A 13,644-nucleotide genomic window follows, 5' to 3' on the forward strand; every position below is an offset into this window, starting at 1 on the left:
TTTGTTGTGATGCCAAATATGTTAAGGATTGCTGCTTTCTTGTAGTATTGACCTCCTTTGTGTAATGCCATTCTTATCCCTGATCACTCTCCTTGCTCTGAAGTCTGCTGTGTCTGAAATTAGCATAGCTACCCCTCTCTCCTTTTATTACAGTTGGCATGGTATTTCTTTTTCCATCTCTTTACTTTTAATGTATATGTGTATCTTTTATCAAAAGTGGGTTTCTTATAGACAACATATAGTTGAGTTTTGATTTTAAATATCCTCTAACAATCTCTTACCTTTTAACTGGTATATGTCTTAAGACATTTTACAGCTGTTAAAAAATACCCAAGAAGTAGGTAATTTACAAACCACATAAATTTGTTTCTCACAGTCTGGTGGCTAGAAAATCCAAGATCAAGACATTGGCTGGGCACAGTAATGCATGCCTTTAATGCCAGCAGCTCAGGAGGTGGAGGCAGGAGGATAGTGAGTTCAGAGCCAGCCTCAACCACTCAGTGAGAGCCTGTCTCTAAATAAAATATTTTTACAAAGGGCTGGGGACATGGCTCAGTGGTTAAATAAAAAAGATCAAGACATTGGCATTGGCAGATTTGGTGTCTAATGGGGACATGTTTTCTCATTCGTGGCTCTTCTTACTATAACCTCACAGTGTGGAAGAGGCAAGACAGCTCTCTGAGGTTTCTTATAAAGGTGCTCATGTCATTCATGAGGGCTCCACCATCATGATATAATGACCACCCAAAGGCTCTATCTCCTACTACTACCACATTTAGGGTTAGGATTCCAACATATGAATCTGGGGGATGGGCTTAAACATTCAGCACACTTCGCTGTATTTAGATCATTGATGTTTAAGGAAATTATTGATACAGTTGAGTTAATATCTACCAAATTTGTTACTGTTTAATATCTGTTGCTTTTGGTTTTTGTTCCTATTTTTCTTTTTAATACCAATAATTGAACCCAGGGATGCATTACCACTAAGCCACATTCCTATAGTCTCATTAAGTTGCTTTAGAGCCTCCCTAAATTGCTGAAGCAAGCCTCAAACTTGGGATCCTCCTGCCTCAGCTTCCTGAGCCGCTGGGATTACAGATGTGTGTCACCACATTTGAATGGTTCCTATTTATTTTCCACACGTTTGTGACTTTTATGAGTTTAATTGAGCATTTTTATTTTCTCTCCTTTTTTAGTATATCAATTATACTTCTTCTATACTTTTAAAAATCAATTTCCTGAGCTAGGGATATAGCTCAGTGGCACAGTGCTTGCCACTTACATATAAGCATGTATGTATACACATATGTGTATTTATTTGAATACACTTGCTATTATTATTTTTGAAAAAACATACATCAGATCAATTAATTGTTTTACATTTACTCTCTGTTGTTCTTCCCTTCTTTATTTAAGTTTTAGTTTCCAACACATTATTTTCCTTCTCTCTGAAGAACTTCAGAAAATTTCTTGCTGAGCAGGCCCACTGTTCACAAACTCAATTTTTGTTTGAGAAATTATTTCTTTTCACTTTTGAAGGATACTTTTGCAGGATACAGAGTTATTATAGTTTGTAGGGTTTTTTTTTTTCTCAACACTTTAAATATTTCTTTCCATTCTATTTTGTTTGCATGGTTTCTGAGGATAAGCTGAATACAATTCTTACCTTTTCTATAGGCATCATCTCTCTAGCACCTCTCCAGGGAAGCTTCCTCCCCACCCCATCTTGTGGCTTCATTCAAGACTTTTTCTACCTTTGTTTTCCGGAGGATTGAATATGATATGGCTAGTTATAGAGTTTTTGGCATTTATCCTATTTTGTGGTTCCTGAGCTTCTTGAATTTGTGGTTTGGTGACTTGTATTAATTTAGGGAAATTCTCAATTGTATTTTTTTCTTCTCCTTCTTATATTCCACTATACATATGCTGTAACTTTTATAATCATACCACTGTTCTTGAATATTCTGCTTTGCTTTTTCCCCCAGTCTTTTTTCTCTTTGCTTTTCAATTTTGGTAGTTAATATTAAGATAACCTCAAATTCATAGATTCCTTCTTCAGTCAAGTCCAGGCCACGAAAGTGCCCACCAAAGGTGTTTTTGGGTTTTGTTCTAGTTTTTTTTTTTTTAATCTCCAACATTTCTTCTTGGATTTTTCTTAGATTTTCCATCTTCCTACATATATTGCCCAACTAATCTAGCATGCTATATTTTCCATAAGTCTTTAGCATATTAATAATATTTTTCAATATACTCTGTGAGGATTGGGATGACTTCTGTAGGTGAAACTCACAAGTGTGTCTGCCATCCTCATATGACTGGAGTTTTTAACTCTTAGATTTGTCTACATTGAGCCTCCAGCAATTTGTCAATTACAGTTCAGGTTTTCCTACTCCTGCACTGGGTCCCTCTGGGGGTTCTGTCCACAAGTTTCTGCTACTGTGAGCTGTGTTATCCTATATCTACCTGTCAATATCTCTGTTTTGGGAGTAGAGATTTGTCCTGCGACCTCCCTTCTGTGACAGAGCAAAGGATTACTGTTAACTTCAGCTGGTTCAGCATTTTGCTTGTTAGACTAGTGTGCCAATTCTGCTTCTTTTAAGCATCATGCAGCCCTCTAAACTAGAGATAATGGAACATCTAATGATAAAGGGGAAAACACATCAGCAATTTTGTGTCAGAATATTGTCCCTGAAAAAGTAACTGTTTCTTCTACTGTCTAGAAAAGATGGGTCTCAGTGCACAATTCAATGCAAAGGATTTGACTCAAAAGGAAGAAATAAAAGGCCTAGAACACCATGACAGCCAGCTTTCAGGGTTGCCCCTGAACCTCAGCAGGGGATCACATAAGGGGAGTGACCCATACCTTACTGAAAATAAGGCTATACATACTCATAGGACAAAATTTCAAGCATATAAAAGGGCAAACAATTGAAAAATAAGTCTCCTTCCAACCCTTGACCCCTACCATACTAGCTCTCTCTTAAGCCAATATGGTAACCACATTCTTATGTCTCCTTAAAATACATCTTTAGAAGAGTGGTTGAGTGTATATACCTTTAAATGGCAACCTATTTTAGAAGCATATATTCTCCTGGAAGTTTAGGATTGGAAGGGACATATTTCAGTCATTCATTCATTCACAGCCTCCCTAGGCACTTCCCATTCCTGTGTAAAAATATTTCTGAAGATGAAGAAACACTTTATACTCTAAGGTAAGCTCATTCCCACACATACCACATACAGACATACAAGCATGCACACACACACTTAAATTCTGAATTCTGCTCCTCTGACTTTTTTCCTCATCAATCTTTGCTTTGACTTCTAAGGCGGGGGAACAACAGGTGGTCAAATGCCTTTTGTCTCAGATAAAACCTAAAATATTTAAAGCCCTGGTATCTTGACCTGACCAAATAAACTGTTTCTCGTTCCCTTTCACAAGTATGTGGTTTTAGGGAATTCAGTGCCATGACTCTTCTAAAAAAAGGCTAAACTCTCATTCAGCATGCTCAAAACCTTTTAAGATAAACACTCACCAGAGAAAAATTGTTTCTCATGTGTAGCAGGTAAAGAAAAGGAGCAGTTTCTGTTACAAAAATTGATGACACTTATGAGATTTGCTTTGGGAAATACTGAAGTCTGGTATATGCTTACTAGTGTAGCATGCATGGAGGCTTTATCCAAAATGTTTTTGGCCAAGCAGAAATTTTGGTTTTACCTGACCCAATATATTTCTAAGATATAATGAAATAGAATTTGGGTCATAAAAATCACCATTTGGCTAAAGTTTAGAAGAAGTTCAGAAAGAAAGGGTTGAGTTATGTGGGCTCAAAGGTGGCCTCTCATGATAGTAAATATACTTTGGGGCTTTAGGAAGTTGTTTAAACTCTCCAAGCCATAGTGTCATCATGCTATAATAAAAGGCTGTTACTGTCATCCCTATGGTGGTGATGTGGCAGTACAGAGCACCTGGGCTATCCTGGGATCACTCTCCACAGAGACTGTGTATTGAGTATCCTCTCTGCAGGACCTTATCTGTGCAAGGCTCCTCTCTTTTGAAGATAGCGCTTTTTTTTTTTAATGAGTAATTTTAGTTATCAATACATTTCAGATACCTGGCAAGAAGTACAAAATCAACCTGAACGTCACTGTTTATGTTAAAAGCTCAGAGAAGAAACTCAAATTTGATATAGGTGTCCACAGTAGGATGTTCAGCAAAATTCATTCCTTTTCATTAGTTGGAATCCATCTCATTATTGTGCTGTGGGCCTAAAAAGTGTCCACTTCCTCCTCTGGTAATTGTTTTCAGAAAGTTCTGTTTCTTTCTTGCTTGTTTATTTATTTATTTTCTGTCCAGAGGATTGAACTCAGGGGCCCACTGGGTTCAACGAACCTAATGAGCCACATAGCCAGCCTGTTTTATTTTGAGACAGGGTCTCGCGCTAAGTTGCTTAGGGCCTTGCTAAGTTCCTGAGGCTGGCTTTGAACTCACGATCCTCAGCCTTCCAAGCTGAAATTCTGTCACATCACCACCATAGGGATGACAATAACAGCCTTTTATTATAGCATGATGACACTATGGCTTGGAGAGTTTAAACAACTTCCTAAAGCCCCAGGAAAATGCTCCTCAGCTTCTTACCTGGCATCCTGAATGGTAGATATTTTACCAGAGCACAGGGCTCCTTACTATCCATGGAACCTGTCATTTTTAACTGTGAATTAGAGTAATATGCTCTTTTGTTTTAACAAATGGAATAACCACTGACACTTTGAACTCAAGTGTTCAATTCCCTCTTGCAAAGGAACACAAAGACAAGGGGAATATTATAGAAAGGCAATCGGCGATCACAAGAGTAAATATAAATAAAAATCTTATAAAATAGAAAACGAAATGAGTCTTATAAATGCTATGCTTACAGTGAAGTCCTTTGTATTTACAAAATGAGGATCACATTTTGTTTTAAACCACATTTTCTGTTAAGGAAATATAATCACTGCCACAAGTCATAATGTCCATATATTAAAACATAAATCAATGTAAGCTATAGCTGATTTTAAGACTGCATAGGAATTTCTTCTCTTGAGTTCCCAAAGAGAACATAATGTGTAAGGACTTCAGAGTTCTCACTCTACTAGCTCTATGAAGCAATATTCATAGAGACATTTGTCATAATATTCTTTAACTATGATCAGATTGATATCAAATCTCAAGTCGCGAAGTTACTCTGCTGTAGCAACAAGAAAGGCCTTAGCGCCAAGTACTTTTAGGCTTGTGATTCCTGCTAAGACTAAGCAATCAGAGTCCGACCAGGCCTGAGGGTTAGCAAAGAGTCCTGTGAAAAATGAAGAGATCTGGAGCCCGAACCGACCAAGGCGAGAACATTTCTCCTGTAAGAGAAGAAGGAGCAATGGAAGTAGGTTGGACTTTGCTGAAGGATTTTAGCGGAAGTTCCTTCAGTCAGAAGAAGCTTAATTTCTTTTGGCTGGCTCTGGTCAGTGGGCCACCTACCCTCTGTAAAAGTATTTTAACTGTTGTTTGTATCAAGCCTTTATTCCAAGCGCCGGACTTTCACGAAGTAATCTTACCTCGCATATTTGCTTTATGTATGTGTATCCCTGGCTAGTTACTAGTGTATATACAAAATTCTGTTAGTGCGTTCCTCCCTCCGTACTCATGCATTCACTCAACAAACATTTATTGAGGCTCTTCTCTGTCCCAGGAATTGGTTGCTTTGTTTCAGACGATTTCGAGGGTTCTTGATGAGATCTTAAGGACCCTCGGACTTCAGAGAGCCACTTCAGACGTCTCGCACTCCTGCCAGCCGGCGAGGATGAGAACACCTTCGCTGCTAGGCCAGCTTCCGCTGAGATTCCCGGGTTAGGGTGCGGAGGGGGGGTTGGAGACCAGAATAAAGGGCATCTTCTCCATCCGTACCACTACTCAAACTTGGCTCCTGGGTTCAGCCAGTTCGTCCCGAGCTGGTACAAGTTTGCTTAGTAAACTGAAAGAAGGGAAGGGAAGACGGGGACCTTACACACGTTTGGCTGGTTCCATGAAGGCTGACCCCTCTACCTAGCCATGTAAATTAGAGTGGACCAGGTACGAAGGGGAAGCGCAGGGGACCCTCCACTCAAATTAACTCCCAAGTACTCGCGCTTCCCTCCTGCTCGCCGCCCGCCTCCTGCAGGAGCGCTCCGTCCTATAGGGCCACAGCCATCCACTACCACCTCCTGGTCGCAGCCTGCTTTCGATCCTTGCGCGAGTTCTTCCTCCCTCTGGGCATTCTCCTCCTCCTCCGCTCCTCCCGATCCCTCCTCCTCTGCCTGGTCCCTCCTCCTCTCGCCCAGCCTCCCCACACCCCGGCCGGCGCAAGCTAGACGTCTGGGCAGCTCCCAGCGCAGCGCTGCAGCCTCCGCCTCCTGCACGGTGTGCGCGCCCGCGGCCAGGGCGGCCTGAACAAGTCTTGGCGGCTGCCGCCGCCCAGACCGGACGACAAGCCACCTAGGCGTCTGCCGGAGTCTCCGCCTCATCGCCGCCACCACCTCGCACGGCCGTCTGACTCAGTCCGGGAATAATTGCGGAGAACTGGAGCCACCTCCTCGGGGGCAGCAATGCGACCCTCCAGGACCGCCGGACCCGCGCTGCTGGTGCTACTAGCTGCGCTGGTATGGGCGAGTTGTGCGTTGGAGGAAAAGAAAGGTAAGGGCGTGCCCCTCGACCCCCCGCACCACTCTCCAGAGCGCGCTTCTCGACCCGCAGTCAGCCCCGCCCGCGCACCGGCGCACCGGCTCCGCGTCCCGAGCCGCCCGCCCGCCCCTCCTTTCCTGTTTCCTTGAGGATCAGCTGCGCTTCTGGCTGGGACCGTGGGAGGAACTGGACGTTTCTTTTCTGGGCTGGGCGAGTCTGCTAGGACCGGAGGAAGGGAGAAGCAGGGCTCAGGGCGGCGGGGCTGCGAGCGGGTTATGGGAACCGCCGCTGGGAGCGCCTACGTACCCGACAGCTCCCAACTTACTTTTATCACTTTCTTGCCCTCCTGCGCTGGGTCGGCGTCTGCGGGCGAAAACTTGGTGCGGGGTAGACGCCTGTCGTTGCAGCACGTGTGCCCGGCACTGTCCGCTGGAGGGCCGTGGTGACGCTGTAGGGCGCTTACATCAGGGCTGGCGGGTCCCATCAGCTGAGTCCTAGGGACTTAGGGAGCTGAGAAAGGACCTCTAGGGTAGGGGACTTCCCGAGCGTACCCTCTGCAGCTCCTTCCTCCTCCTCATTCTTGGGGTTAAGCCGCACGCCTCCCGACCTAGCGACCCGGCCCTTCATGCTGATCTCTGCAAACCCATTTCCCGGGTATGGAGTTGCATCAGTGACCTGGGAGGCTAGAACTCCTCTTCGCCTCAGCGAGCAGGAGGGAAGGCGTGGTGCTGGTAGTTTCCTTCTCTGAAGAGCAGTGAGGAGGATCCGATCCGCGCCCTCGCCCTATGGGAGAGGACCCCAGCCACAAACCCGGTGCGCGCGGCTGGGGGACCAGGGCTCGCTGCCTGACTGAAGCTCCTTTTCTGATGCCCATTCCTAAGACCCCTAGGGTGTCTTTAAGGTGGCTGCTTGCCAGTACTCCAGAGGTTTGCCCATGACCTGTAGTGCTTCGACTGCATCTCAAGGCTTTACAGTGGACCTGGACCAAGATGTATGGCTGGCCGCTGTGCAACACCTGAGTCCTTATGCCAAACTCCCTAGGCGCGAACTCATCCCGCTGGCTATCCGAGCCGTATTTCAAAATGGGGCTCACAGCAAACTTTTCTTCTCATTATCCCAAGATTTAATCTTTTGGATGTTTCTTTTTGCCTTTTTGGAGAGTTTGACATTAGGCCAACTAAAATATTAAACTTAATTGGAAAAAAATAATAAAGGATTGATGTCCATGGTTCACTTGTATGCCAAATGTCCAGACGGAACATGAGCAAGTTTGGCTTCGTGACTGCCGACCATAAACCCACTTGACACGAGAAACATGCCTCAGAAGGTTTAATTGCACAATTTCAAAATAGGCTTAGGTTCCAAGAATCAGGTCCCTGCTTGCTGTTGATGTCATTGGCATGGGGAGTTGGGGCTTTGGTGCTGAGAGGGTTTGTTGGAGGAGGAGTAAGGCATAAAAGAGTGGTTTCTAACTTTGCTAAGTAGAGCACTCACCTGAGATTTGGGGGTGAGGGTTGTCGACTTCCCACCCTGGACATTATGATTTAATTGGTTGGGGGTGAGAGGAGGCTATAGGATTTTTCAAAGCCCTTCAGGTTGGGGAGCCAGGTTTGAGAATCTTGGGCATAGAAGAAAGATTGGTAGTCTCCAGGGAGATTTACCTGCCAAAGTAAAGAGCTCCTTTGGAACATCTGGAGTTTTAACAATCTTGCAAAATACAGGCAAAGGGGAAAAGACAGGGTGTGGTTTCAATAGTAAAGGATTAGTCTTTTTTACTAAAGGAGCCAGTGGATGGTTTTCTCCCCCCTACATTAGCCTGGAGGGCTCCCCTCCTCCCTGCTTGTGATGGCTAGGACAGTGGTCTGGAGTGCTCCTGAGATACTAGAGTTCTCTTAATAAAGTAAGGTCTCTCTATCTCTGACAAAGGGACCCTCTTTATTTTAAATTAAGCTCTTAGAGCCCCTGCAGAGCTCCAGAAATGTGCCCAGCTCTTTGGTGTCACTCTTTGAACACTAGGATTAATGATTGGAGATTTGTGTCTGAGAAAAATAGAAATGCCACTGAATTTTCCTGTTTGTTCTGTATTCACTTAAAACAGAATGCTCCTGAGAAGTAAACAAATTTCATTCCACTAAAGCCACATTCAAAAGACCACATTTTTAAGGAACAAATTATTAAAGTATGAGATGAAATCTTTCTATACAGGATCTATTAATTTTGTTCAAGAAGATTTATTTGTTTTAGTGAGTTTTTTGCTGTTGTTACTGTTATTGTTGTTCTAAGATATGGTGTCATCTGTACTAGTTGCTTTCAGACCTAAGACCAGACAAGGTTGTAAGTGTCTTGTTAATCTTCACTTCAAGTGAGGTGAGTGCCCTATTTATGGGGAAACTGAGGTACAGAGGAGTAAAGTTATGAAATGATTTTTCTACAGCTAGTAAGAGGCAGAATCAAGATTCAAATTCCCATAACTCTAAACTGCCTGGTTTCAGGAGAGCCAGGTCAGATGTGTGTGTGAATGACTAATGCCGGATGATGAAGAGGAAAGGTACCAGGGAACAGGCTCATTAAGATGGGCCCCTTGTCTGAAGTTTCCAACAGACGCCTGCTTGTTCAGTGGTCTACACTCCTGCTCAGGGCTTCTCAGTCGTTGTTCTGGCTGCCTTTCATTGGGGCAGCTCAGTGGCCAAATCAAAGAGTGAACCAACATGGAGATTGCTTCAGAGATGTTGAGCAAGACACTCTTGCAAAACGGGCAGGTAAAGGTGCTGCTCTGGAAGAGATCCGTGGTGCATTCCAAGGACAGGAGGTATTCTCAATGAAGTGAGCTTTGTAGAAATGAGCTTGCCTTGGCCCTACTTCTGAGAACACTCTGATTCAGGAGGTCTGGACTATATTACAGGGGGGAAGAAAAAGCAGGAATTTTGATGGTATCTAAGGCGAAGAACCACTACCCCTCCTTTCTGTAGAGGAATTAAATCTTGGGAAGTCCAAGAGGTCTATTTTCTCATTCCAGCTCTGCGTGAAGGTGGACACTTTGAAGCTCCAAGATTCTGAGTTCTAATTTCTGAATTCAGTGAATATGTATTGAGTGCACAGAATATGCTAGACATTGTGAATTAAAAGGGGGATAGTCTTAATGGTTTTTACTATTGTCCAGAGAAGTGTGATTCTTTAAGCCACTAATTAAATATTAGTAACTTGCTTTTCAAACCCCAAAAGGAGACAACCAGCCTGAGTGTCTGTAGCTATGAGTATATCCACACTGATGTAGCACAGACTAGCAGATATTGTTCCAATATGGTAACACTGCTCCAATAGACTTTAAACAGTCATTCTGGTTTCACATATTTAATTTCATAATCCATAATTTTTCAAAATCTGTTGTACTGCAAAATTACTCTTGGTCCATGTGACAGCACTAACAAGTTTTGAAATGTTTTTAGAGGTAGTATCAATAAAATGAAAGATGCTGTTTAAAAAGAAAATGTTCTTTTGTTTTTTCTCTGAGGTAAGCTTTGGGACTATCAGCTAGTGTCTGAAACTTTTTTGACAATAGTGAATAACTCTAATATTAAAGGTAATTAATGATTATGAGGAATTAAGGGAAGGTAGCCTCAGGCTTGTGTCCCTGGTCCTGAAATGGGGATGGGATCAGAATGTTCAGGACATTCAGCCTGTCCAAGGAAGGACCCACCTACCGAGTAATTTGACTCTTGCCATGTTGCTTGCTGTGAATATGGTATATGTGTGTGTGTGTTTAATGTTGACTTAGTACTATAGAATGGTCTTACTTATAGTTAGGCTTTACTAATAAGAAAAGTTCAAGGTTTTAAAATATACACTACCCATACATTGTTTCCCTGTGAACACATTTTCCCCTGTAAAACAATTTTAAAAGCTAGATTCTGCCCTCAAGTTCATAATAAGTTCATTCTGTTTTACTTTCTTCTGTCATTAATGGACATTTGAAATTATGGTAAGAAACATTTTAATTCTCAGTTAATTATTACTGGTTTATTCTTTAACAATTGGCACATACAGAATAGAGTATAGCTCTTGGCTTGTTCTCCTAGCCTATCCCCATTGGACATCACAGTGTTTTCTCACACCTTCTTTTCATTTTGTTTTGAAAAGGTTGCCTTTTCTAAGAAAATTCCACAGTTGGACCCTATGGACAATGTCTCAAGATTGTCAATTCTCATGTCCGTGGGCACAGTCAATTAGATGGAGCTCAAGAATTATTAAGAATTATTTAAATAATTGGTTTGACTGTGATTTTCACTTTTCATGGACATTTGGTTAAGCTTCCTTTATATTCCCCCTCCCCCGCATCTAGGAAGTTTGCAAAGCCAGCTGGGAGGCTAATTGAATCCAGCCAGTAGTGGGGGTGTGTTCACTAAGACCCGTTAGAAACCAAGTGCTGGATTTATCATTTTAATCTCAGAAGGCACTGAAAGGCATTGAAGTACAGTATCAGATGTCTGGCCCTGTTGACTGACCATCTGTGAATTGCATATGCTTAGAATGAATTTTACTCATAGCAATTTCAGCAGCTTGCTTTAGAAAGTAATATGTGAAAGCTCTCACAAAGGATAGAATGTCTCTCTTTCCTCTAAGTAATAGCATTCTGGTGGATTCTCAGAGACAGACCCAGAGTCCAAGTGTCCTTTCTGATGATATCGGCAGCTTCACATTTACTAGACATTGGAATTACAGTTTAGGGGACAAATTGTACATCACCCTAAATATAACCACGATTACACTCTTGCCAGTGGACCAGCATATATGGCCCTATTTAGTATAAATAATTATGTAAGTTAACCACCATTGTTTGTCCTTTGATCGTAAGGGCGAATATTGGCCACTATTATTACATGGGCTTTTACTTGTTTTTGTTTTTTTTTTTTTCTTTGTTTTTGGCCATGGTGAGCAATTCACACTGTTCTATCCATATTGAGATGTAAGAATGAATCACAGTTGATACTTGCCCATAAGTATTTGGAAGTCAGCAGAAGAGTGAGTATGCAACAATATCACAGGAGCAATGGTAGAGTTCTGCACAGGATAAAAGATGTCTTTCAAGATTAATTGCTTATAATTCTACCTGGAGACCAGGAATATTCCCAATGAAAGGAATTACACATTTGAGCCTTCAAAGAGCCATTGGTTATATGGTTATTTCCTTGGAGAGTAGGATATAAGAGAAGTGGTAGTTGGAGCAAAGTTCTTGAGAGCACTGGTAATTAAATATGACAGGAAGAGAAGGAATAAATGATGAGGCTACATATTGTCTCTCTGTGGCTTTGGATCTCATCCTGTATGAAAGAGAAATCACTAGGGAATTTTAAACTAGGAACTCACATGAAGAAGCTAATATTTTAGAAAGATGGGGAATAGTCTGTAGGGGCCATAGTAGAAACAGGGAGATCAGGGACTTTGGCAGTCAGGAGATAAAGCCAGAGCAGGGAGATGCAGAACAAGTGATTGGGGTCTAATCTGAAGGCAGAACTGATTGGCATCTATATGTAGGAAGTATAAGAAATAGAGAATGTCAGGGTGACACAGACTTCTGACTTGGAAGCCAGGGTAGATAATGAATCCATTCTCAGAGGCTGAAAAGTTGGGGAGACTAAAGTAAAGGGGTGTGACTTCAGCTTTTAGGTATGTCATACTTGAAATGCTGAACTAGAAGCATCCATGAGGCAATAGAATATATAAGTCTGGAGCCCAAGTGAGCAATATTGCCTTGAATTGTCATTGTATTAGGTACTTCTACTTGTACTGCAGTTATTGTCTTTGATCATGGAAAGATCTGACCCCAGGACAACCTCCTGTTTCCACCTGTCAGATATTCGCAATTGGCATCAATATTGAGCTACACTGGGATTCTGGATTACTAACTTCTTTCTAGACTAGGCTGCTGATTAGCTGCAGTTATCTGTGACTGATAAATAGTACATCATACATTTAAGCATATTGGAAATCACACTATTTGTAAATCCTCAGCAGATGAGGCTCTCCTTTTCTTATTTCAGTCAGCATCATCCAGGTGCTGGGGCACATACCTGTAATTCCAGCAATTTAGGAAGCTGAGGTAGGAGGAGGGCAAGTTTGAGACCAGCCTCTACCACTTAGTGAGACCCTATCTCAAAATAAAAAATAAAAAGAGCTTGGGATATAGCTCAGTGGTAAAGGTCCTCAGGATTTAGTCACTAGTACAACAACAACAATAACAAAAAGTTAGCATCAGATTACTTGGTTTTGTAAATCAGTGACTGAACCAAAAAGAGTAGCACATGACTTTCTTTTTCTGTTTTATTGGGGTTGTGGAGGTTTCCAGGAATTGAACTCAGGGGTGCTTAACCATTGAGACACAATTCCACCTCTCCCTTTTATTATATTTTATTTTGAGGTAGGTTCTCACTAAGTTACTTAGGGCCTCATTAAATTGCTGTGGCTGTCTTTGAACGAGTGTTCCTCCTGCCTCAGTCTTCAGGGCCATTGGGATTATAGGCAGGCACAACCATATCCAGCTTTTCTTTTTCTTTCTTTCTTTCCTTTTTTTAGCAATAGTTTTTGAACCTTAACTGTTTCCTATAATCATCTGAGGAACTTTTGAAAAAGAAAATGGCTTGCTGTACCCCAGACCCAATGAATCAGTATTTCCAGGGGATGGAGTCCAGCACACACATTTCTTAAACCTCTTTGGGAAATTCTGATGAAGTGATTTATGTAGCTTGTAACAAAAGAAATTTTGTCTTTGTTCTCATACTCCTATTTCATATTCATCTCATGAGCTTCTTTAAGATCCAAGAACAGGTTCTTGTTTCATTGGTAAATAAGTTTCAGGGTTGCATTTTATTTCATGAATTAGCCTATTAAAGATATACTGCAGTGTGGGCCCAAGGTAGCAGTAGCAGCCCCTGGGAACATACCAAAAATGCACATTA

The 13,644-nt window shown here is 42.1% G+C and overlaps 1 protein-coding gene across 2 annotated transcripts in view; it reads left to right on the top strand.

The window, feature by feature from the left end:
* Positions 1-6,376: 6,376 nt before the first annotated feature.
* Egfr (epidermal growth factor receptor) overlaps positions 6,377-13,644 on the top strand; it is a 202,143-nt gene continuing 194,875 nt past the window's right edge. For both annotated transcript variants that reach the window (XM_027949385.2, XM_027949387.2), the window contains exon 1: positions 6,377-6,703. In XM_027949385.2, the coding sequence (XP_027805186.2) occupies positions 6,616-6,703 (88 nt within the window). In that variant the 5' untranslated portion in view covers positions 6,377-6,615. The remainder of the gene's footprint in view (positions 6,704-13,644) is intronic.

This window comes from Marmota flaviventris, chromosome 1 (assembly GCF_047511675.1).
Source record: "Marmota flaviventris isolate mMarFla1 chromosome 1, mMarFla1.hap1, whole genome shotgun sequence".
NCBI classification, from domain to species: domain Eukaryota; kingdom Metazoa; phylum Chordata; class Mammalia; order Rodentia; family Sciuridae; genus Marmota; species Marmota flaviventris.